Here is a 26,410-nt window from a genome sequence, read left to right as displayed (position 1 = left end):
GGAAAGAGGAGAGGGAAAATATAGCTTGATCAGGGCTCATTACATGATAAAGATAGAAGCCTAGCGTGCATGACTTTCTGCTTTCTTCCCCCTCCCTTAACCTCTCATGCTCATCCCGGCTCTGGCTTTCAATGGACGCTGGGGAATAAGAGCAGGGTGACAACACTTCTCTCCGTCTTGGTTCCTGACGCATTGATTGTATTAAAGCAAAGAAGCACTCTGGGTATTCATGGCATAGCCCCGGCCGTCTCCTGTCAGAGCCGTAATGCAGAGAGACAAGCTCAGTGCAGCCTGGATTCTGGAGAGTGGGGGAAGGGATTAAATGCACTTTCCTCCATTGATTTATGTCCTATGCTGAACATCAGCAATGTTCTGCTCCACTCAACTGTTTGAGAACCAGCAGCTTGTTTGGCTGAGCGTGCGGGGGACAGGACTGAAGGAATACAGCTCCGCCTCAATGGACGGAGGATGGAGACACACAGCTGCCTTTTAGCAACTGTATGTCATATTTGCCTATTAATGATGGTTGTGTTATCTGTCTCCACTAGCTGGATAAGCTACTTACATTTTTTTTTTGTCATTGTTGCTGGGAGAACAGCTGCTTAGTAGACAATGAGCCAAGTTTGGCTCCTATATACGATCTACGACGCCAGCAGCGGTAATGAAAAAGTGGTTTGACAGGGCCCATCTAATGAAGCAATAGGAAGGGGAAGCCTTCTTCATACCTTAGGCACCGATCCCAAATGTTTCTTTTTGGTGGGATGTACCTGAAGTTCTGCTCCTGTTAAGGGCAAGGTGGCTACATTTCCCGTCCAGCACATTTCCTGTCCTGCAACAAATATTTACAAAGCTTGTGTCATAGTGCAGAGTCCAATACCAGGAGTCCTTGAAGAACCGGAATGGATATATTTAAGGGCTTTGTTTTTCCCCAGTGTCTTCTTTTTTGTGATGACCATATGGCTGTAAAGATGTCAAACCTTTGCGCGCAGACGGAAGTGACAATTTACTCATGATCTGGCCACAGAAAGCAGTCTCTAGCCGTGACCAAACACAAGTGCATGGCTGCAGACCACTTAAAAATGGCCGCTCAGGCAAAAATCTAAACCCTCATTGCATGACTATCTGTTCACCAGGGCACCCCAAGGGAAGACAAGGTCCAACGGTCACAAACTCCTAGAAGACCATTTTAGGCTGGACATAAGGAAAAACTTTACTGTCTGAGTCCCCAGGGCCTGGAGTAGACTCCCCCAAGAAGTGGTGCAAGCACCTACTCTGGACGCTTAAGAAACATTTGGATACCTATCTTGCTGGGATCATTTGCCCCCAGCTGAGGGGCAGAGGGACCAGACCCGATGATCTTGCAAGGTCCCTTCCAGCCCTAATGTCTACGAAATCTATGAGGGTTCAGATGAAGATGTTTCAAAACAGGGTGTCTTCTGTAACTTGTGTCTGTGCCGCTTGCCAGCCTCCGAGCTGTTTTCAGAATGAGAGGAGGGGAAAGGGAGTGGAGGGAGTCTGGTCTGGGGGTTTTGTCTGCCCTTTGTCCCAAAGGACAGCTCCAGCATCAATAGCAGCAAGACAAACATCACACATCCCCACTTAAAAGATGTACCTCATCTCTGTCCTGATTGGACCAGCTTTTGGGACTGGGAGGTTCATAAGAAAACTGGTCCTACAGGTCCTAGTCCTCCAAAAATGCCATAGGTGAAGGGACTGCGTGTGTGTATACTAGGAACTGGGCCCAGACTCCTGCTCATTTTATGAAGCCATTGAATAGTTCCCACATGCTAGTGACTTCCAGTGAGCCCTGAGCTGGTCTGGATCTAAACAAATGATGGAGAGGCCAAAAAGCTCCTTATGCCCTGAAACATTCCTGAGCCACAGTGACAATTGGCAGAGGAGCCAAAAAACATGCCTTTGAGGATATGTCTATATGGCAAAATGAAGGCATGATCATAGTCAGCAGGGGTAACAAGCAGCAGCACTGGTTTTGGCACCGTAACAGCTAGGATGTTTATGAAGGTCCCTGGAGAGTTTGTATTTGGTTGCTAAAACATGCTAAAACCCCTGCTGCCAAGTTTTCCCTGCAATTGTTTATCTGGCTAGCGCGGGCTGTAGTTGCCCCTCATTTTGCTGTGTAGCTGTACCCAGAATTATTTATTGAACTGTATTTGACTCTGCATCTTTGATCCCACATCCTATGGGCAGCTGGACAAGGAAGAGGCAGCTAGACATGGGATTTCCAGTCTGAACTCAAAGGGCAAAGCACAACCCGGTATGACCTGAACTTAGAGAGAACAATCAATGGAAATAGTTTCTTGCCTTTTAGTATAAATTCTGCATTTTTTTTCTTTAAAAATAGAAATCATTCATTCTTTCTTGGGCCAGAAAGCCCCAGTTCTGCCCCAGACTCAGTTCACAAAATAGCAATGTAGGATGATTTAATGAAAATAAGTAGCCCCGATTTTTTTCCTGCGGGTGTAGCAATGCCTGAAAACTGTTGTAATAATTAAGGCGCTTATTTATCATTTGTATTGTGATACAACTTAAGAAACCATGAATCATAGACCATAACCCATGCGTAGCAGGCCACTAAGGTACCTGCTGCTGGGAGAGCCGGGAAGACTCCTCAGGTGCCGGCTACTGAGGCAACTAGGGGGAGCTAATGACCCGCACCTGCCTAGCCAGCTGACGAGAAGGGGCAGGGCCGGGCTCCTATATAAATCCCAGGCAGGCGGCCAGGAGGCAGTTTGCTACCAGCAGCCAAAGAGGAGGGAGCTCTCAGCCATGTTACAAAGGAGAGGCCTGAGTTAGAAGCTGCATTTCATACTGCAGAGAGAAAGGATCCCTGGTAGGACTCAACGTTGTTATGGCCGGGCGGCTTCTGTTTAGGTTATAGCCAAGAGGCTTGTGTTTGTGTTACTATTTTGTTAGACCGGTGGTTTGGGAGAGGCTATTAGGGGATGGAGGAGGCCTCATAGGGGACTCACAGTAGAGTGGGGACCCCAGCACCAGTAAGGGTGCAGCATTCGGGGTGCATAGACCCCAGCCCAGAGAAGGGCAGCATTGCAGAGAGGCCCCAGTGCGGGCGTGGTGAGCCCCGGAGAAGGCGGTGTCATTGAGAAGACCCTGAGACGAGGCAGCATTATAGAGAGAGCCCCGGAGAGAAGGGCGGCTGTACTGAGAGAGAGCCCCGGAGAGCGGGCGCGGAGAGAGAAAGAGGGACAGAATAAAATCCGTGACCTCTGCGAGGCTTGGGGCATGGTATTGGGGTGGTAGGAGCCACGCATAGCCCATAATAAGGCTAGAGGACAAAGATAACAGGACAACTGTGTACCAGAAGGCGAAAGGCAGCCTCCCTATAATATATATATAGATATAGAAGATCACAGTCGTGGCGGGCGAGAATTGGAGGGTGCCAGGCGGCAACAAGACACGGTAAGGGAGGCGACAGGGGAGTGTATGGCAACCCTGACCTCCCTCCCGTTACAGTGGTGCATTGGCCGGGAAAGTAAAGCCGTGCATGAAAAGACGAACCTGAGGGCTAAAATAAGGACCAAGAGGGGGATGTAAGAAGATAGCGGCAACACAAACCGAAAAGAGGGCAAAGTAGGAAGCCACTATGCTGAGACGGTACTGGGGAAGCCTGAGGGCCTGACCAGTGAAGGCGTGAGGCCAGGATGGCAACGGCAGGGGATATAGAGAGCCTGAAACAGGAGAATTTTGCCAGGCTATTGCGAATAGATGAATTAGAAGAAAAAATTGAACGGCTGGAATGGGAGCTAGAGGTGGCCCAATTTCAAAAACAGCAAGCGGAGGCAAAGCCTGCTGGGTTAGAGCAGCGGGCCCAGGCAGGGAAAAAGGAAGGAGGCTCAAAAGAAATCAGGCGCATGATAGCGGCGGAAGCGGAGAGAACTCGCACATTAGAGCAGCTTATTGCAAACGGACCCCAAAAGAGCTGGGAGAGGGAAGAGAAGCCACAGAAAATGCAGAGGGAGATGGCAGCTTGGAGAGAAAAGTCTACTGCAACCTGCACAACCCAGGTAGGGGAACAGAAGGAGATGCTACAGAGGTTGGAGGTCTCCAAAAGCTTGATTGATGCCCTTCAGAAAGAAGTCCGCAGCCAGGAAGATCGCATACAGGAACTGCGTGATGAGGTAGGTGAATGGCGGCAGAAGTGCTTGCGTGCAGAACACCAAGCACAGGAGCTGCGGGACAAGCTGCTTAAAAGCCATACACAAGCAAAAGAAACGGGCAAGGCTTTCGCACAAGAGATGGAGAAAATAAAAGCTAACCTGGCAAGTTACGAGGACCTGTACAATCAGAGCTTGTCCCTTGAAAGAGAGTTAGAGGCTGGGACAAAAGAGACTGGGAGGTTACGGTCCCAGTTGCAGAGTGTGGAGGCGGAAAAAGACCCCATGGGAGAGCAGGTACAGTGCCTTAAATCCCTCATAGATGATAACGTGGCTAGAGAAGCAGTGACTAATGCAGAGAGGGAACAGTCACAGCAGCAAATGCAAATCCTAAGGCAGCAGATTCAGGCCTTAGAGGCAGAAAATGAATTGCTAAGGGCAGCCAGCAGTCAGACAGCTACAAAAGACCAAGATCCTGGGGAGAAGGAAGGGCCAGAGGTAATAAGTACAGCAACCCAGACTGAAGGCGGACCGGAGGATCCAAAAGAGGAGACCGAGTTAGGGACATCGGAGAGAGGCAACCCAGAGACGGGAACGGTAGGGGTGAAGCCTACAGCCCTACAAGAAGCGGTCCTACCAGCCCTCTTGGAGTGCTGAATAGGAGATGGGACCAATGGGAGAAGCTTCATGCAGGGGAGATGAGCCATCTAAGACATCAGCTGGGTGAGCTCTGTAAACCTCAAGCCGAAAAAGGAATTGCAGGACCCAGGCAGAGACAGCTAGTAGAAGGAGATACGATAACTGCAGGGACGGCAGGGAAAGTGAGCAGGCTAGCCCAAGGAGCAAGACTTGTCGGCGGGCTAGCCATGGCAGTACACAAGGGACACAAGGCCTGAGACAAAAGGAGTCAGAGATGAGTCCCGGGAAAAAGGGGTCAGTGAAACCCAGAAAAGAAAGCCAGGTCCAGGAGCCAGAGATATGGAGGTGGGAACGACCACCCGAAGACGGACCAAAGCTTGAGAGAAGACCACAAGTATATATAAATAACATCCCGAAACGGGTCCGGTGGTGGATATTAAGGGAACTCATTGAAGCAACAGTCGGAGGTGTGGCCTATGTAAAAACTTATAAAGGGCCTAAAGGAAGACCTACCGGCCACAGGAAGATAGAGTTTTGGAGGGAAGAGTATGCCCGGAAGGCATTGGAAAGAGCGTGGGAGATCTGGGAAAGGCTTCAGGGGCTCCAGAGAGCCTTAGGAAAGCCAGAGACCACACAACCTACCTGGAGAAAGAGACTAAGGTATTCAGGGGTGGAAGGTAGACAGGCCAGAAGCAAGAGGGAGAAGAAACCCCAAAAGGGAGGTGGGAGCCCGATTGACAGGGACTGCACTGTACCAAAGTCGGCTAGTGTGAGGGGGGACTGCCGTAAAATCCCACATGGTGCGCCTTGGGTAAAAGGCGAGTAGGAGGCGCCTGAAAACCTCCGCCTCCACGCGTCGGAAGTGTCGGTGGGCCAGCCTAAAAGCACGAGCGGAAAAGACAGAAGATGCGCAGCAGAAAAAAAAACCAAGATGGCCTGGTGAGTTGAAATCTTAAGCGGGGAGGTGTGTAGTGGGGCACTAAGGTACCTGCTGCTGGGAGAGCCGGGAAGACTCCTCAGGTGCCGGCTACTGAGGCAACTAGGGGGAGCTAATGACCTGCACCTGCCTAGCCAGCTGACGAGAAGGGGCAGGGCCGGGCTCCTATATAAATCCCAGGCAGGCGACCAGGAGGCAGTTTGCTACCAGCAGCCAAAGAGGAGGGAGCTCTCAGCCATGTTACAAAGGAGAGGCCTGAGTTAGAAGCTGCATTTTATACTGCAGAGAGAGAGGATCCCTGGTAGGACTCAACGTTGTTATGGCCGGGCGGCTTCTGTTTAGGGTATAGCCAAGAGGCTTAGCCAAGAGGCTTGTGTTTGTGTTGCTATTTTGTTAGACCGGTGGTTTGGGAGAGGCTATTAGGGGATGGAGGAGGCCTCATAGGGGACTCACAGTAGAGTGGGGACCCCAGCGCCAGTGAGGGTGCAGCATTTGGGGTGCATAGACCCCAGCCCAGAGAAGGGCAGCGTTGCAGAGGCCCCAGTGCGGGCGTGGTGAGCCCCGGAGAAGGTGGCGTCATTGAGAAGACCCTGAGACGAGGCAGCATTATAGAGAGAGCCCCGGAGAGAAGGGCGGCTGTACTGAGAGAGAGAGAGCCCCGGAGAGTGGGCGCGGAGAGAGAAAGAGGGACGGAATAAAATCCGTGACATCTGCGAGGCTTGGGGCATGGTATTGGGGTGGTAGGAGCCATGCATAGCCCATAATAAGGCTAGAGGACAAAGATAAGAGGACAACCGTGTACCAGAAGGTGAAAGGCAGCCTCCCTATTAGATAGATAGATAGATCAAAGTCATGGCGAGCAAGAATTGGAGGGTGCCAGGCAGCAACAAGACACGGTAAGGGAGGCGACAGGGGAGTGCACGGCGACCCTGACCTCCCTCCGGTTACACCATGTACAAATACAGAACCAACGACCTGTCTGAAGGGGCTTACAAACCTGACAATTTTCATCGTATTTATAAACCCGATACCCACTATCGCTGATCTTGCCCATTTTTACAGATAAGACTAAATGACCTGGCCAAAATCGCAAAGGAACTTTACGACCAAGTAAGGCAATCAACCTCCCAGGTCTGGAGAAGGATGCCAGCATCTTAACCGTGTCCACCTATTCTTTGTCTCATGCATCATGTAAATTGATGGCACTTTCTGAAGAGCAACATTTACCCAGTGCTTTTCCCCATGTTTTCCCTCAATTTTGTGCTGTGCAGTGTGTCGAATGCCGATGCTGCTTCACAGATGACTACATCACAGTGGTGATAAAAGCAGTTTCTATTTGTGTGTGTCTGTGACTGCGTCTGCCAACATGAGCTGCAATCTCGCTTTATATTAATTAGTTTGGCAACAATAGCAGGATAGCCAGGGTAGTAAGGAGCTCAAAGCAAGCTAATTGCCTCAGTTTTACCTATGTCCCCCAGTTAATGTGCTGAGCTCTGTGCTGCCTGACTTACACTATTATTAGTAATACCTAAGCTAGTTAATTTAAAACTAGCTTGCTTCAGCTGCAATCGCCTCTCTGGCTGCAGTGTAGATGCACCGTATGCATCAAAGGTGCTGCAAATGGGAGCTGTGGGTCACATGCACACATGTAAACACCATTTTCATAGCTTTTTTGTGTGTGCAATGGTGATTAACATCCACCTGCTCTCAGTCCAGCACTAAAAAGCTTTGTATGGCAACCACAGCAGATACCTTCCAGCAAAGACAGAGTACCGTTTTTGAAAGCGCTTGCGGGGCTCTGCTTTGTCTGCAGCTTTGATCTGCAGAGCACACATCTACGCTGCAGTCACAGCAGTGATGGCCATATCACTGTGTAATGCAGGACATCCAAGCTAGCTGTAGACTAGTCCTGGGACCAGCCCTAATTTACCCTGCTTCTCAGCTTGGTTTTGCAGGCTGTCACACTACGGTCACTTCTGGACTCCACTGCGGTCCTCACTTTAGCCACCTTTTCCAATGAGTCTTTGGCGCATCAGTCCTGAGGCACTTTTGAGATCTTGACCCAAAACCCATATGTTGAGATGCCTGGACTTGCATTCCATGGTGTCTCCTGGTTTCAGGCAAGGCTATATCTTTTATTAGACCGACTGAGTTGTTGGGAAAAAGTTCTTAGCAAGCTTTTGGTCGCCTTTCGGTCGCAGTCGCCCTTCAACAGGCATGAGGAGTCTCTGCTGGTCTGCGACTCCAAGGAATGAGAAAAGCTGAAAGCTGTGGTAGGATGTCAGTGAAAATGTAAATAGGTAAAAATAAGGAAGACAAAAGGTGAAGCAGAGAAGGGAGGGGGAAGAAGGGGTGAGGGGACTAGGGAGACCCTTTTTCTGTAGCTAGGTGGCAGGGAAGACCCAACACTCATGGGGAGGAATGGAGAATCTGTGCATGGAAGGGCCAGGTATTGGTGTTGCTGGAACAAGGAAGGAGCTGACTTTGTTTCCAGTCTTTAGGCATTTTCCCATTCTAGCAGATCAGTGGAGACTGAATGCTGGTTTGGGGGAAAATGAATGGGGGAGTACCTAGCACATCACTCTTCTTTCACTGTCTGCTTTCAGGCATTGTCGTTGAAATGTAGCTTTACCACATGAATAAAAGCCTGGCTGCAGCATTGGTGAAACAGAGCCTCAACTAGCAAGGACATTGGCCCCTACTAGAGATGGTAATTTAAATGCAGGCAACAAGGGAGAAAACCTTTTAAATTTTTTAATCTCTCTCCCACTCTAGGCATTCAGGTGCCATGGCAATGGCTAACTGCATACCTGGATTGCATGGCCTTCATCCTTACCATGTCTATATTTGTTCTCCTCTTAAAGATCTGGTCCTGCAGGTAGATTCAGAGGCAGACCCATACCTGGCAGGGGAAACACCGTGACTACCAATGCGGTGTCCTAGTTGCACCTGAGGATAACAGGTTTCCTGGCATGGGGTAGTGCCCACAGGGGTAATGTAGTTTTATGCCCACTTTATGGAAATGGCAGACTCCTCCCCAGCTTGCTCCTGCAGCTGTATGGCCGAGGGCGAGCAAAACTTGGGGTCATCCGAACCCCAAGCCTCCGGGCCTGGGCCTGCAAGTAGGATGCCTGCCAAAGGATTTGGAAACATCTGATGTCCCAGGTGGGGTGGAGGATATTTGCTGGATGCAGGGCCACTTATGGTTCTGGACTGACCTAGAGATTTGGATTTGATCTGGCTGATTTGACTTGAAACAAAAAAGGCAGATCCATGTTCCTACATGAAGCCCCACTAAAGTCAGCAGATCAGCAGCAGTCCTTGCAGCCCAAGCCACCATGAATCCAGCTATTTAGATCCCGACAGCAATGTGGGGAGAGTAGCCTGGAGCCCAGAACAGGCTGTGAAACTACCTGAGAAGGTGAATAAACCTCAGGGGAAGCTGGTTCAGGTGGGGCCCTGTGCTTCACCAGCCACAGGGCCTGAGCCAACTCTCCAGGTGGGCAGCACTCAGCTGTAACTGCAGTGCAAACGTACCCCAGCTGCAGTTATTACCCCTTCTGTCCTGCCCTCTGTAGTCCTCAGAGCAGGGAAGGAGTTCACCCATGGCTCTGTTTTCCCCCTGGTGCTTTTCTCCTCTTCCTCTGCTGGAATTAGTCTTTTGATCTCAAGAAGAGAAACACAAGCTGGGAGCACCCTGTAGCAAAGCTACATTCTGCAGCTCCCCTTCTCCACATGACAGCAAAGCCTGTATATATGCGGGAAGCTGACTATTTATCTAGCGTGTGTATTCTTTCCAAGACAGTCTGTGTTTCTTATCCCTGAATGATGAGGATGGACTTCCCCCCTCCCATGCTGAAGCTTTCCTGCCTCCAAACTTTTCTATCTTGACACTCAGAAGATTCCCGTTCTTCCCCCTTAGAAGGTAAAGATGTATTATTGCCAGGAGTAAGTAACATATCACCCACATGACTGGTTTTTGCTGCTAATCCCAGTTGATGGTAGGGAGGGGCTGTTCTGGGAAGCAGCCATGTGGTTAACATTGTGCACAGTGCATTTTTTTTCCCCCTCCTCTTCTCTCCTTGTCTTTACAGACATGCAAAATTGTTCCATGCTGCCATAGATGTGAACTCCCCACTGCACTGCCTTTTTTTTTTTTTTTCTTCTTTTCCAGGGATGAAAAGGCCTGAACGATCCGACAGAGATCTAAAAAGCTCCTATTGAATCTGCATGGAAACTGGAAAGGAGATGAATAACAGAAGGGAAGAAAGAGCAAAGTTGGTTATTTCTCTGGCGCATGGATGCAATTACGCTCAGTGCATTCCAGAGGCGTTCCTTTGAATGCTGTGCAGGTCTGCCTGCCATTCCTGGGAGAAAGGACGAAAAAAGGGAGGAAAAATCTCTCACTCTCTCCTGAAGCGGCATGTCTGCACTTTCCATCCTCTTTCTAGGTGAGTGTGCTCACTTTTTTTCGAAAATCAAAGTTACTCTTGTTTTCTCTGGGCAACAGCGAATGCAACAGTGACTAGCAAAGGAGAGACGCTTGGAAAGAAAAAACTTGTCTGTGCTCAGAGTTGGTCTGGTTTAGTTTTCCTTTATTTTTTGTGGTTGATTTAATTATTGCCAGGTTAGAGAACAGAAGAATTTTTAAGACTAATTTCTCCCCCTTTTAAAACATGTTGTTCAAACCTCAGCCATAGGAGAGAAACTCTTCTTGTTTTGGGCTCTCCCCCCCCTAAGATCCAGCAGTTATGAGCGGTGAAGTCTCTAGGGGCTCGAACCATTTTGGCAAAATAAAGGTGAACAAAGTATCTTTGTTGCCAGGAGTTGGTCACAGTTGCTTAAATTAATATTTTATTTTATTTTTTTTTGGCCAGGAATTTTTAATTTCAGCTCTTTTTTTGTTTTTATGTTTTAAAAAAAGAGCTTATTGCTTCCAATAGAAGCTGTAGACAACTCAGATTAGAAACAGATGTGTTCAAGTGCAAGGGGGAGGGAGCTGCAGGAGAAAGGGATAGAAAAGGGGGAAAGAGGAATGGAGGAGAGGAAGGTAGTGAAATGTGGAGAGGAGAAAAGAGGAAATAATAGAGGGCAGAAAGTAAGAGACAAAGGAAGTGGGGATGGAGAAAGGGGGAAGGGAAAAGAAGTGGCTGAAGGATAGAAGAGGAAAATGAAGTGAAAAAGGAGTGGGTTGCAGGAGAGGGGAGGACACAGAATAGCAAAAGTGGAGAGATGAAAGGGTAAGAGAAGAAAGTATGAGGTGTGGAAGGGAAAGGGAGGCAGAAGATTAAAAAAAAAAAAAAGAAGATAAGGGTTTAGATTGAGAGAGAAGAATGAATGGGTTTGTGCTTACTAAAGATGAGGCCTCTGGAGTAAGGGATCTGCAGTCCTGCGGCCTCCGAGGAGGCTTACCCGTGAGGCAGTGCCTGGATCTCCCGGGGCTCGGCCACGCTGTGAGCGAACCTCGCCCTCCGGTCCACTTGCCAGATCGCTCTGGCAGGCAGATGGCTCTGTGAGATCTCGCATCAGGGCCATGCATGGGCTGTGGTGCCTGGGTCCCCCTCGAAGCACCTGGGGACAGGTGTGAGCGATGCCAAGGTCTCCTCCTGGGCAGAGCGTGGTGGGCGCTAGTGACTCGGAGCGAGGTGGTGGACAGGAAGGAGGGAGGCAGGTCCGAAACCTGCCATGGGATCGTGGAGGCAGGAGGGCAGGAGAGATGCTGGAGGGCACGGGCCTGTCTTGTGAGGCTCACACAGGTCCACAGCGCAGAATCTGAGGTCGAGTTGTAAGAGGCACGGGAGCATCAGTAGAGTGATTATCCAGCCTGCTGTACCCCGTGCATTTCCCCATGCCACCACAGTCAATTGTTGTACAAAGTGCTTGAGAATAAAGGTCTTTGCCACTGGAGTGGCTCTTAGTGCTGGGTTTCCTTTGGGGCACATGAGCTGGAGGGCCAGGCAGCTCAGCCATGCTGAAAAGTCTGCAGCAGAAGTGCAAGCTGCTCAGCCCCTTGGCACTAGGTCCTTGTGTCTTGGCAGTTTGGGGGTGCCTGAGAGACTCAGGCAGTGTGTGGTCTTCTCCAGGCCGCGTGGATAGGTGCTAAAGTCTTGGGAGGGTCATGCTGAGTCCACAGTGCAGAACTGCTGCTATGCTCTTGCTACAGCCCGCTGCTTGCACGCTCTCACCAGCCAAGCAGATACAAATGGCAGTGGGAGCCAGCCCCGGCAGCAGGGGACATGCGGGGAGTGCTGCTTACTCTAGCACAGGGCAAGGGGGAGGAAAAGGAGAGGGGGAGTTGTGATTCCCCACTCAGACTGCTGAGTCTTCTCAAAAATGCTGTGCTTTATCAGAGAGACTGAACTAAGCTCTTGCCCCAGATGAGCAGAGCCCTATGTCCTAGCATTGCTGTAACAACTCTCGCCCAAGAGTCCCCAAGAGCTTTATAAATCATTATTTGCATTCCAGTGGGCTCTGGAGACCCCATCGCGCTAGGCACTCAACAGCCCCAGAGTGAGAGACGGTCCCTGCAGTTTACAAGCTAAAATGTCACGAGTGAAGCAAGCTGTACGGCCCTTTGTCACATCATTATCCCCATCCTGACAGACAGTCAATTAAGAGGTTTCTCCAAGACTGCGGCAGAGCTGGGAATCGGTCTCTTGACTCTCTCCAGTACTTTTAGCCACAAGATTGTCCTTCACCTCTTCCTGTGTTCCTGCAGGGCCGTAGATGGAGGGAGGGCTGCAGTCTTTGGGTTCTCTGAGCCTGGTCTTATTCATCCACACTAAATTCACTAAAAGTATGTTTCAGGGGGAGAAAAAGAAGGGATCGTGGCTTGTGCTCTTGGGTCTAACTGTATGAGGGTGACCTCAGGAGAAGAGGAAAGCATCATTTGCTTGTTTAAAAAAAGTCTAAATCATCAATCCACCCTCAACTATATTGCAAAAGCGCTAGTGACACCCTTTCTCTTCTTGCTGTTCAAGCCAAAGGAATAGTTTTTGGAGAAGCATCTGAAAAGCAGTGGCAAGGCCTGAGAGCAGATAGCGAAGGGAAGTGAAGCTTGGTTTTTCATTACTGCTAACTAGAGTTGCCAGTGCACACTTTTGCTTTATAGGCAGGATAAAGGATAGTCCTTTCCTCAAATTTTGCACACTGGGGGAGAGTAAGAAGTCGATGTGTGGGGAGGCTCTTGGAAGAAATTATTTCTAAGGGACGATTTAAAGAAGGAAGTTTGGTTACTGTACAGACCAGCATGGAGGGACTTCTCAAGCATGGGGAAGAGCGCAAGTAAGGGCATGCAGCTAAGAGTGGGTGAAGGAGCAGAAAGGGGAGAGGAGCAACACCTCTGTGTGCACATGTACATCGGTGTGATGTCACTTGAACTGATTACCTTTTTGTTTCTGGAAAAATCACTCTGAAAAAAATGGAAATTTCTGTGATAATGTACATTTTTCAGTGTGAATAATTTGGAAACCGTTCTTGTATTTAGCTTTTTGACAACAACAAAACTGGGGGAAAAAAAATCATCCAGCTGAGCAAATATTTTAGTCAAAGCAAAGATTTCCTTAGCTGTTTGACTATGCATTTTTAGTGGTTAAAAATGAGTATGTCCAAGTATATATAGATGCTTACAGTTTTTAGGTGTTTGCCTTTCTTAGTGAAAACCCCCAAAATTATTTGAACGAAAACAAGAAAAAATAATTGTTTTGGTTGTCTCTCTCTCTTTTCTTTCTATTTAAAAATAAATAAATAAATAAAAAATTCACATTAGCTTCACATGGGGGTGAACCCCACTGACATCAATAGACTTAATTTAGCTTTGGTTAATGAAAGGTGAAGAAGACTTCACAAGGTATTAAGCATATAAAGGCAATGTGTGCTGCTTCTAGGATGTAAAGGCATCACAGAAGCAGAAACAATAAGCTGGTTGGAAAATTTAACCTTTCAGTAGAAAATGGGTTTCCATTCACCAGCCAGTTCCACAACTGGCGTGTCAGTGAAATGTGATCTCATTTGGAAAAATCACCTCTTTGACCATCGTGTAGGAGCAACATTGGACCGTGCTGTGGACCAAATTCTGGTTCAGTATAAATGACTGCCACTACATTAATCCAAATTGAATAAAACTTAGCAATGTCAGGGCTAAATTGGCCCCTCTTCCCTAGGGGAAATGAATCCCTAGAGGCTATTTCTATCTGTTGGTTAGGCAGGCTGGTGAAGAGCAAAGAAGCAATTAATTTACGGTTGTGCAAGGAATTCTTGCTAATGAAGGGTTTGATGTGTGTTTCTTAATCTAGGGCTTGGCCAAGAAATGATTTTTCTTCTCATTAGGAACATAGTTTCTGCCAGGAAATCTATTTGCATCAATATCTTAAACATTGTTTATGTTTCTATTGAACACCTCCCAACAGCCCTCAAACATTTTCTGTTTCAGTTTTCAGCCCCCCCAGATCTCCCCTGTAGAACCGATTTGTGGCTTTATGATGAAAACCTGAAAAATATTTGCAAAAAAATAGAACTTCTGTCTTCTAATTGAATGAAGAAAACAATAAAGGGAAAACTTGGAGGAACTCTCAGGTGTGTTGTCTTGATGCAAGACCCCACCTCTTCCCTGGGAGGCAAATAACACCACAAACTGACAATGGATGGCAAAGAGGGGGATTTTCAGATATCTTGCCCCATTGCACAGAGCTGTGGAGAGCTCTGCCCTCTGAAACCTGAGATCAAGAGAGCTTTTCAGTGCTGTCCCCAGGGCCCAAGACTCTGATAATCTCCCTGGGCTGCCAGTTGCAAGAACTCAGCTGTGTCCAAGTGGAGTGATAGGGCCTGACAGATGATGTACGGCTTCCTACATACTTGCTAAGGTGCCAGTGTCTTCTGGTATAAAAGGACGGCTTCTCTGAGGCATTCAGCACTGGCAAGCTTGACAGCCGCTATCAAAAAAGATCACGAGCCTGCTTTTAGTGAGGTTATTGGGAGGTTTGTCATTGATCTTAATGGCAGCAGGATCAGCCTGTAAATTAATTCACTGCAAAGTGGGGGAGGGCTGGGCACTAAGGAATCCCAATACCCCCTGAATACATCCTGATCACGCCTTGACTGGTATTGGCATCTCAGTTTCTAAATAATATTTTCACAGGAGTTTTGGGCGTCATTCGGGCCTGTGAGATGATCATCAGGTCCAGCTCCCCTGCTCTGGGCAGGAAAGACTGCTGGGGTGCTCGGGAGCCGCATAACTATTGTGCCAGATTCTCAGCTGATATAACTTGGGAGCGTCCCTTGATTTTTTTTATTTATTTATTTTTTTTTGGCAAAGCTATGCTAGTTTATGCCAGCCAACAATCTGGCGTGATACTACCAAACCAGACCTAAACAGGACGTGGAATAGTTGCAATCTGTTCTCTGGATGTATTGAATCCATCCATCCATCCTCCATGTCTCTAGCCCTCCCGTCAGCTAGTCTCTAGGTTCTGAATAACAAAATCACCAGTTGTTCTACATTAAAAAAACAAAAAAGCCTAGAGTTTCTTTTAATTTTTCTCCCTTTACATGAAAGCCGGAGGCTTTGCTTCTCCCTGTGATAAATTAGGATTTGTTCTATATCCAAGAGCAAATGCTTGAGGCTGTACCATCCCAGGGTTGTGATTCTTGCAGGCGAAAGTCAGGCTAGGGTCACAATTTGGCTGGGAGACTTAGAAGGAAAATCCATGTGCTCTAGGCAGTAGTGCTGGGTAAAGCGCTCCTCTGGCAGTGGTGAGCTAGTAGGTTATTCCAGCCTGTTGTGCTGGGGGAGATGCCAGGTTTCAGACAGAACATGAAAATCCCATACTCGTGTTGTTTCAAATACTGTAGTGCTTTTCAGAAGGCACCCTCATCACTGCTGAGGATGCTGAGTTGGTGACCACATCTGGACAGATGAGAGCTGGTCCAAAACCTTGCCTCCAAAACATTTAACAAAATTTGGCCTTCTTCTCCCCAAACCAAAATGTTTGCTTTGTATGGAATGTGTCAGGTTTTTCAACAATATTTTTAAACTGGTTTGAAGTGGGTTTTTTGTCCTTTTCAAGGCTCTGGCTCTTCCTTTGTTTTTTTTTCCTTTTTCTTTTTTTGCATTCTCCATTTTACTACTGGAAAAGGTGTAGAGGCTCTGAAACACTTAAATCTAAAAAGAAATTGTGGGACATTAAAAAAGTAAAAAAAACATGTTTTTTTTCTACATTTCCCATGAAAAACCATTGGTGTTTATCTATCAGCCCTACACAGGGCCTTGCTTGATGTGTCCTTTGTATAATTTGCGGTCTGTTTGTGGGGTGTTTTGGCCCGGTTTAGAAAGAAGCCTTGTGAAACTGCAGGATAGCTTCCCAGAAATGTCACCATTGCACAACTGGCTCTTAAAGATGTCAGTCTGCTTGTCCTCAGGACACAGCACATATCCCTGTTTACCTTGAGGCAAATGCAAGGCTCTATGAGGATCAGGGAGAGAATGGCAATTTGGGATGTGCGGCTGAAAAATAATGTCAACAGTCACCCAGGCAGAGAGTGTGTGTGTGTGTGTGTGTGTGTGTGTGTGTGTGTGTGTGTGTTTTGGCAGGGGGAAATTTTGAAGTTAAATGGAAATGTGCATGAGTAATGACTGCAAAGTGTGGTTCTTGCAGAAGGGTGCGTGATTGTGATTGTATATGTATAAAACCTACTCTGGGTGTGTTTAAGTCCCCTCCTGTACCTGATCCCAATGGGATGCAAGTCTGTTGCAGCCATGGATACAGACCTTTTAATTCAAGCTTCTGCTTTTAATTCTGAATGTGCCCACAGCAATTGCTTTGGTGCTGAGACAGCAGTTACCACATATGCATGCAATTAGATGCACAACATGCATTCTGTGCATGCAGGCAACTGGGTCTGATTGTGTGAATGCAAACCTGTGTGTAACATGACTGTGCGCCCAGCGTGCGAGGGAATGTGTGGTAAAGAGTAGAAGCATTCTGTAAAAATATACCCATTTGTCTCTTAGGACATGGCTATGTTTCAGATTGTTTCTTCATCTGTTTTTAGCAAATTGTTAGTTTACAAAGGAAGTACAGAAGAGACGTTGTGGAGAAATCTGGTCATTGAGGGCTATGAATAAATACTCAGAAGGCGGAGGAAGCAGGAAAGGTAATGTCACGAAGCACAAATAATGCACAAGGCATAAGTTGAAAAACTTCACCAGAGTCTTCTGGCTGACAGTGGAAACGGGAGTTAGCCAAAGAAGGAGGGTGCCGTCTTTTTGTCTAATTCACCGCCGGTAAAATCTCCTCCACTTCCAAGCCTCTACCCCAATAGTGAAGCACAGCGTGGGAGCAGCAAACCAGCAGACTTCTAGCAGTAACAGCTCAGGACTAGTAGTTCTGGGTCAAGCTTTAACAGTAACTCCACTTAGCCAAGTCACTCCATTCCCGTTATGGTAATGCTTACTGACCCTATTCGTGACCCAAGACCTTGTTGTGCGAGGTGCTGTACAAACACAGGACAGACTGTCCCTACTCCAACGAGCTCACAGCCTCAATATAAGGCTAGATACAGGAGATGAATATACTGACGTCCAGGTGGGGAAATGCAAAATAGCAGTGCTCAGCATGATGAGCAGGTGGCTCTGCATGTTGCCAGTGAAACCACTGTCAAGCTTTTTGTGCCAGTCGCTCGTGAAAAATGAGGGAAACTCCTCCTTTTGTCTCAAGGGGTTGTTAGATGGGCAGATATTTGTAAAGAGCATTGACAGTGGTAAATATAACAGGAAAGGAGCATTGAACAAGTTCTGGCCTGAAGGCCTCCTGGGCTTCTTCATCTCCTGCCCTCCCCTCAAAGATGGGTGGGCCTGCTTCCTAAAAGCAAATATTCTTCACCGGCAAAGCTAGAATCTGTCAATCTCCTACAAAATTCAGCACACATTAACGGGTGTGTCTTTTGGGTGAGTGACTTTCTGTCTGCCACACCCTCATTTTTATGTTTGCAAAATGAATGTGGGGCACACATCACTGTTCATGATTGCTGCTGACTTGTCCCTGCAGTTTGCTAGGTACAAAGGCAGGAATTCAGTTAAACCGCCTATGGCAGGGAAAGTTCAGAGGAAATTTTTGTGGGCGTGCATGTTCCTTGTGCAGAAAGGCTGACTTTCCAAGAGTGCGCCTCTCCAGGCAGGCCAGGCACAGTTAAAGGAGCAGTGATGGCACGAGCAGCTGCACGCAGCTGAAGCTGTAAAAGTCCACCCAGTAAATGTATGGAGACTGTTACAACAGCCAACAGAAGCCTTTTTCTGTAGCTCTGCCTCACCTCCTATCTGGAGAGATGATTTCTAAGAGTCAGAGGTGAGATCTGCATCAGTCCTTCCCTCCTGACAAGTGTCCACAAATAAATGCGAGGGTTTTGTAATGCAGACACCCATTCCCTCCCCTGAGAAACTCCAGCTCATAGCATGACACCAAATTGTTTGTGCAGTCAAGACACCATTTCACAGAAGCTGAAATCTAAGCTCGTGTTTTGACTCTCTTAGTGGCTTTGCTCTACATGTAGAGAGACTGTACAGTCCTTTCCTATCAACTATATGTTTGCAGCATGATCACCTGTATCTGAGAGAAGGGAACCTGACATGAGGCTCCTGGCCCCCTTCTCCCTGCACCCCCTCACTGTCCCTGAGTCCCTGGCAAGGTGTCGGGTAAGGCGGGAGCTGTGCCAGCTGCACCCACATGACCTGAAGTGATGCACAGGAATACAGCGCGACACCAGCCCAGCCATGCACCAAGGACTTGGGGCTGAGCAGGAGCCGCTCCAGCTGTGCCCACATGGTGCAGCCCGAAGCAGTGCACGGGAATACAGCGCGGCACCATGTTAGCAGTGCCCACACCCCTACCAAGCCTTGGCCCAGCAGAGCCTAGATAACCTGCCTTCTTCCCCCTGCACCCTCTCCTCCTCAGCAAGGAGGACCTGATGTGAGCTTGGACTTGCTGGGGCCAGGATGTCTGGTCCGTGAACGGCTGCAGAGCTGGAGCAGTACACAGACAGCCTCACTAGGCAGAAGCCTGGCCAGAGCTCAGCGCCCCTGCCTTGAAGATATACTGGGGGCTGCAGGGCAGGACAAGGTGGGACAAACAGGGAGGAAAGTGGCTGCTTTTGCATCAGGGAAGGCACCAAAAAGCATGGCAGCCGCGGGCCAGATACAACCGTCCTTCCTAGGAGCAGCCACAGGCTGGATAGAATAATTCAATGGGCTGGATCTGACCCGCGGGCCATTTTTTGCCCACCCCTGAGCTAGTGTCTTGCATCACTGGCCCATCCCTCTTCCTTGGTCTGGCCTGGAAGTGGGAAGGCTATAGACCTCACTTTAAACAAGACTTAGCATCAGGGGTTCAAAATGCAGCTGCTCCCAGAAGTTGTACTACTGAGATCAAAGGGCTGAGGACTGCCGAACGATGTAGGACTTGGGGCAGGGAAGAGAAAAAGAGAGCGGGGCAGGGCAATGTCTGACAAACGCTCTTTCTGGCAGGTAAACGATGTTCTTTGTCTTTGGAGGCCAAATCAGAGCAATGGCTTAAGAGGGGTCTGTAGCATTCCCAGCTCTGCTATAGACCTTGGCAAGTCATTTAGTCGCTCTCTGTGTCTCGGCTTCTCACCTACTCTTATCTTGCTTTCTTCCCTTGACTCTTTAGGCTGCGATTTCGTTCCAGAAGACTGCCCTTTGCTATGTGTCTGTACCACATATAGATTTATGGTGACTCAGTCTTGGTTAGGTCCTTGAGGCATTACAGCAATATAAATAATAACTAAAGACACTCAGCTTCCTTTACCCCTTACTCCTTCATTAAAGCATCTGTAGGGTTTTCCTTTGCTTATAATATCTGTGAAGCATGTGCTGGCTGAATCTTGCCACTGAGACCACTGAGGCAATCTTTTCGAGCTCAGATAAATTGGTAAAGGCTATGGAAATGTCTGATAGAGAAATGACTTCTGCCCGTCAGCACAGGGATACAAAGCATAGAGTATGTGTATCTAGTGGAGTAGGAGGTCTTTCATATCCCAGGAAGAGTCTCCCTTATTAAACCAAAACAGAGTCAGGCAATATTACTATTTTTTCTATTTCAGGCAAAGAAAATCTCACGGGGTTTTCTGCCTTGAAGGCAAATTGCTTTGTGACTTCATTGTTTAAATTTAGGTTTTGTTTTGCAGGGGCGGGGGGGTGGGATTGTTAGACTTCAAGCAAAAGCCTTATAACCCAGGGACTGTCACTTCTGATTACTTCCAGTGACACTTCCAATTATTTGCAATCACAATTCCAGGGACAAGAGGGAGATGGAGCCAGATTCTCCAGCATCAGGCTTTTTCTGAACAAAGGACTGTTTACCAAGCCACTGCAGGAAGAGAAGCATTGGGCCAGATTCTGATATCTGTTACACCAGGGTAAATGTGGCGTAGTTCAGCTGGAGTCAGGCTTAGTTTCACTGTATATAGCGCTAGCAGCAAGACTCTGGGAATCGCAGACATAGACAAGTAGGGCTGGAAGGGACCTCTGAAGGTCATGTAGTCCAGCCCCCTGCCCAAGGCAGGAACATCATCATCTAAACCATCCTATACAAGTATCTGTCTAACCTATTCTTAAAAGTGCATGAACTACTCGGTCGCACAGCTACCAGACTCAATACCTCAAAGTGTCAAGAATACGAAGCGCCCTAACTAGCTACAGGTAAAGCAGGGAGATGAGGCCGCTGTCGATGTCCTATCACTACTATTCATTAAAATCCACTTGAGATCCCAAGGTGAGGACCCAGGCCCCCCCCTGCAGAGGAAGGCAAACCCTCCCACAGTCCAGGCTGATCTGACCATGGGGTAAAATTTTTTCTTCACCCCAAATGTGGCAATCAGTCTGAGGCTAAGCGGGGAGCAATTCTGACTCTGGCAATGACTTGCTGGGTAACACTAGGCAAATCATTCTGTTGTCTATGCCTTTGTTTCCCCAGAGAGAGGTAGTTAAGTCATGTTAGTTTGAAGTCAGGCAGAAGGCATGGAAGATATGCAACTTATAGATTAACTAAATAAGATGTATATAGAAAGCATGAGCCTTCATAAACTCAATCTCACTTCATTAGATGCTGTGAGCTCAAGTTCATGAAAGTTTGTGCTCTATGTATATCTTATTTAGTTAGTCTATGAGGTGCATATCTACCCTGCCTTTGCTTCCCCAGACAGATAAAGGAAGTAATACTGACTTCAGAACAACAGCTTTACTGTAACAGAACAGAAGTTCAGCACGCATACAGGCCAGGGACAGACATTATACATAAACTGGTTTAAGTGATCAGAAACTGGTTTAAACCTGTAACAGAACAGATGTCCAGTGCACATAAACTACTTTGAAAATGGCTGAAACTGGTTTGAGATAAACCTGGTTGAATGCACTATCAGACTTACTTGATTTGGCTCAAACGGGCTCACGCAAGGTCTGCCCCAGACCAGACCAGTTTAAAAATGATGGAACCTGGTCGAAGATTTCCCCCCCACACCAAAGGGCAAATGCATATTCTGTTAGCTACCAATCTAACCTACACCGCTTACAGAAAACCACGTCACTTAGATCGAGTCCTCCTTCGGCTTCTTAACTTGCCCACGAAACGGCGATCACTTCCCTGGCCTGGAAGACCTGTTAGACTCCATAGTGGCTTCAGAGCGTCACAGGCCAATTTTCAGACTGTCACAAAACTAATCTCCCAGCTGTGAAGCTGGGCTGTTCCAGGGGCCCGTGTTGTACCTGTGCTGGATTTGTGGCAAGATGAGACTTGCTACTAAACAGCAAGGGTGGAGTCCAGCCCCAGGTAATGCTAGATTGGTAAAATCAAGCAGAATATGTTTGCCCATGGAAACCAGAGTGCTGCCTGATCTGCACATTGCTTTGCTTTATAGCATTACTTCAGACTCCAGAGCGTCAAAACAATCTTAGGATGGCAAACTGCAGCTTTGTCACGTGTAGCAAAGCATTTGGTTTGTTTGCAGCCACATTGCATTGGGCTTAGTACTGAAACTATATGCAGTATCTAGGAGTTGGTTATTTTAGTTCCTATAGGCTCCGACTAAGTTTGAGGGGAAGGGTACCCATATCCTATCTAATTTGCTTTTTCTGCAGTACTCTCTAGAATAGAAGGTGCTGCTAAATATATAAAGATAAGATAGTATTATTTGGCAGGCTGAGCACATTCAGCAGACAGCATGGATATTTTTGTCATCAAAGTTCAAAAATTAATTTCTGTATCAGTGACTTTGGCAGTATTACTGGTCCAAGGCCCTTAAAAGCTATCCAGGTGTTAAAGTCTTTGCCTGGCATCAGCTTCTGTGGCTGTTGGCACAGGTCTGGCTTCTGTTACAGATGTCCATCATTGGTGTTACAGTGACGCGCTGCTTTCCTGAGAGCCTGGCACTAATAACCTAGGAGTTATAGGCACTAATAACCTGAACTAGGAGCCTGGCACTAATAACCTAGGTGCCTGGCTTAATAGCCCAGCATGAATATAAAGAACCAGTTGTTTTAATGAGCACTTCAGCTCTGGCTACAGAACTGGATATGGATAGACCTGGTCTGGTATGGGCTGAATTGTGCAAAACACAGCTTTGATTTGGTTTTTTCCAAGTGTGCGCTTGGAATTAGAAAGGACTTTTGTATGACCATGCAGTGAGCAGTTTCTCCCATAATTCTTCATTTAATGTAACCTGATATTTTCTTTGTTTTCTTTTCCAATGGGGAGTTTTAGGGAGCGGAGAGATTGTCTTACGGATAAAGCAGGAGGCTGGGAGCCAGGATATTTGCATTACAGCATTGACTCACTGGGTGTCTTAAGTAATATGGGACTTGGTTTTGTTGTGTTTTTTTTTTAAATGCCGGCTAATTTGGAGGGCCTGTATTTTCAGGTGGCCAGCTTGAATTGCCTATATCCAACACCTCTGAAAATAAAATCCTAGAAGCTGGGTCCAAAGCCCACTTAACTCATCTGAAGGAATTTCACTGCCAGATTGGGCCCTAAGCATGCCAGGTTGAGTGCCCAGACACTGAGGGCACTTAAATTACCAGGTATATTTGCAAATGTCGGCCTCAGCTTCTCTTACCCACATTCATTACCATAGCGAAGCTCACATCACAGGTTTTTGAGTGCTTTGCGATTTATTATAGGAACAGGGCTGCAGAAGTGCCAAGAATTAGTATGTCAGAGTAAGCAAACTGAAAGCCATAGCAGGAGTTTTAATACTGCGGCTGTTTGCTATTTCAGATCCATAATCGTCTGGTGTGAGGAAAGCTGAGGACTCCGAGGTCACTTGCTTTGGAGCTAATGATCCCATATTGCACAACAGTTCTTCCTCATTACTTACTCCCAGTTATTTTTCTATTTAGTAACGCCCTGGGCATACGCTGCTAGTGAGGGACAGTGCTGAATGCACTCCCATTAGGAAGCAAAGCCATCAGGAAGCAATGGGGATTTCTCTTCTTTATTGACTTTCTTCCTCAACTTCTTAGCATCTGTTTTTTTTCCCCTGCAGTAAATGTGACCAGAAAGTGGTGGGTTGTGGCACCAGATGGAAATGCACACAGTGAAGTCCCTGGAGAAGAGGCCAGGTTTTTTATGTTGTGTTTGTAAGCACATAAAGCAGACAGGTCCAAGATTGGGAATCTTGGATGCTACTGTAATGCAAAAAAATACATATACCTATAAAGAACAGGGAGCCATGCACGCTGCATGGTGCGGGTATCAGATGGAAACACAAAGAACCTAAAGAAAGTCCTGTAAGTGTTTACATCAGTCCTCGTGAGCACTTACATCCCATCCACTGTCTCAATGAGCCTGGCACTTAGATATACTAGCATCTCCTCCCCTCAACCTGCACGTGATGGTTTCAAAGGCACGAGCAAATGCCCTGTGGATAATTATGACTGGACAGAAAGACAAAAGGTGTAAGGCATAAGAGTCGAGCCATAAGCCACTGCCCTAACTTGCTGAAGTGCTGAGGATGTTCAGCTCTCACAGACTTCAGTGCATTAGACTTTGTTCTGACTGGAACAAGAAACAACAAAAAATATTGCTAATACTAAGCTAGTTCTTCAGTGTCGTTCTTTGCCAGAGCTCCCAGTTGCTGCTATACATGCCTCTTAACATGCGTAGCAGGATGCTGGGACGTCTCAACATCTCCAGCATTCGGCAGGTGAAGCCTAGTTTGAGGGACCCTAATGAAAATCCACCTTGCATCTCTGGGGAGGTCTCCTGGCATTTTCTGGGGTGCATTACCACAGTCACAGCACTGCCCACATGGGCTGGCAGGCAGAGCTCAGCTAATCTGTGCAGCGGGAGCGGAAGGAGTCTGAGTGAAGAGGGAGTTAGCTGTTTGTGAACTAGATCCCAGAGATTACTAAACCATGAGGTCTGAGCTTCTAAGGTGCTGCCTCCTGCGCTTTGAATGCACTTGGTGCTCCAACCACATTTTTTCGGACCTGACTAATGATTTGTGGGGGGCTGCCTTGGTGCACCTTAAAATGGGTTGATTTCTGGGAAGCCAGCACACAGGACTCTCTGAGTATCAGGTGTTTGAAACTGGGTCCTTAAAAATGGCAGTGCCCTTAAAAATCGAGTCACTTTTGAAAACCGCCTCCTTCAAACATGCCCTGATTCAGGTCTTGTGTCCCCAGATCAGTGAGGTTACTGAAGCATTTTAAAGTGCCTGCATATTCTCCTCTCTCCCTCCCTCCCTTCCCTGCTCGGCTATTGTTGCATCAAAGCTCTTCTGGAGGACAACACAAATGGAGAGGGGGGCTGATAAGTCATGCATGTGGAAGGGTTTATCTAACAGGCCTGTTAAACAAATTACTTGAGATGCCAATATTGCCTGTTTCCCCTGTTGGAGCTCGCTCTCAGAGTCACAGAGGAGGTGGATGGCTCCCAGCCCTTTTAGGTTTGTCTATAACTAAAGCAAAAACAGAAAAATTGTCCTCTGCCAGTCTCCTGACACAGGTGATGATAATCCACTCCCGTGCCCTGTGGCATGGTCTCTAATCAGGTATGTAGCAAAGCCCCATCTGAAGTGAGCAGTCGAAATTAGTTACCTTGTGTCGGTGACTTCACAGGACACCTCGGGGATGCTCGGAAGTGGTCACTCACAAGAAGAGGATGCCAGAAGCAGGGAGCGGTGGGTTATAGAGAAGGTCTCACTGCATTTCCCAGGCAGGAGAAAACCCTTTTTGAGTTTTCTTCTATTTTTAGCACTGTGCAATGGGATGTGACATGTGTGAGCCTGTTTTTTGAGAAGGAAAAGCTCTCACAGGGCTGTTTCCCTCTCGGTTGAATTGCTCCAGCTCTGCTGAAGTCAACAGGGTTTTGCCACAGTAAGAGAGGCAAAAGCAGCCCGTTGTCAGGGTGGAAGTTGGAAATGGGTACGGCCGTGAGTCTCTGCGCTTCTGCCTACCCCTCTTCCTTAGCTTTACAGTGCAATGAGATTCATCTCCACCATACGATGCATGTGATTGTGTCTCTCTGATAATAACCTGCTGCCCCATACCTCTTTAAGCAAAGTGATGGGGGCTTGTGCTTTGGAAACAGATTTATAAAGGCAAAGGTGCAAAAGCACCTAAACTATATAGGTGCCTAACACTGAAACCAACAGGCATTTGTTTGCTGCCTTTGTAATCTGGTCCTCACTGCTGAAAGGCCATGGTTTGACTCCTCCTGACAGCAATGCACCATGTAGTACTTGAGCCTTTAGCGAAAGACTGGAGGTGAGAGCCCAGGAAATGCACCGGGCAGTATGGGATCCCACAGGAGCCATCTGACCTCCTGTATCTCCCTGGCATGGGAGGTCCTGGTTCATGACAGCGGCCCTGAGATACTCAATACCAATAACTAATACTAATAACCTTACAAAACCCTTTTAGTACCCAAGCATCCCGTCACCCATATCCTCTTAGTTACCTTGTATTCAAGAACTCACAGCCGTGCACGTAAGTCTACACAGACCAGCACTGAGTAGTCAATAGCTGCTGGTTTCCTTCATTGCTGTGAGACATGTTTCAGGCATGCTGAGACTCTTTTTAAGCCTGCAAGCATGACTCTGCTTGTGGTTTGGGGCATGTTGGGCCTTCTGGCAGGCTCCGCGCAGTATGCGCTGCAGATTTCTGCCTCTCAGGCTCCCAGCAGTACCATGTCAGTGGGATGGAAAATCTCTCCCCAACTGAAAGCACCTGGTGTGGTGAGCATCTGGAGCATTACTTTATGGCTCTCTGAGTCCTAGGAATGAATGCTCTGGTTTTTGGCGGGTGGAGGAATCTAACGAATGTAAAGGAGATTGGCACTGCTGGTCCTTTCTTCCTTGACGAGGGACAAGCGGCTTCTTTTTTAGGTCTGGTGTTGGGATGTGGTTTTGTTTTAGTAATGGTCAGAATTGGGCAAAGAGGAAGAATAAGTTTCAGGGATCTTTACAGAATGGCAAATCTGGCCTCTTGAGAGCTAGGGAGGCAATTAAGCTCATACTAGACAAGTTTCTGAGCAAAGAGGCTGGCTAGGAGACCCATTCCATGCTCCACATCAGTTTCCTGATGGCAACTTTGGGCTGTCATTGTATGTGATGCAAGAAAGCTCCTGTCTTGTCTTCTCTGAAAAGTGCAGCCTCCAGGGCCCCTTCTGGATGGCACTGCTGTAATATGAAATAG

General features: G+C 47.6%; 1 protein-coding gene and 1 pseudogene across 1 annotated transcript in view; both read left to right on the top strand.

Moving 5' to 3' along the window:
* Positions 1-3,986: 3,986 nt before the first annotated feature.
* LOC112549738 lies at positions 3,987-5,598 on the top strand (annotated as a pseudogene).
* Positions 5,599-9,775: 4,177 nt separating this feature from the next.
* The window catches only part of CLMP (CXADR like membrane protein), a 65,237-nt gene continuing 48,602 nt past the window's right edge, over positions 9,776-26,410 (top strand). The window contains exon 1 of the mRNA XM_025200014.1: positions 9,776-10,160. Coding sequence (XP_025055799.1) covers positions 10,133-10,160 — 28 coding nt within the window. The 5' untranslated portion in view covers positions 9,776-10,132. The remainder of the gene's footprint in view (positions 10,161-26,410) is intronic.

The sequence above is a fragment of the Alligator sinensis genome, unplaced genomic scaffold (assembly GCF_000455745.1).
Source record: "Alligator sinensis unplaced genomic scaffold, ASM45574v1 scaffold278_1, whole genome shotgun sequence".
Taxonomy (NCBI): domain Eukaryota; kingdom Metazoa; phylum Chordata; order Crocodylia; family Alligatoridae; genus Alligator; species Alligator sinensis.
Note: the sequence above shows the minus strand (reverse complement) of the source record. Positions and strands in the feature narration are given on the sequence as shown.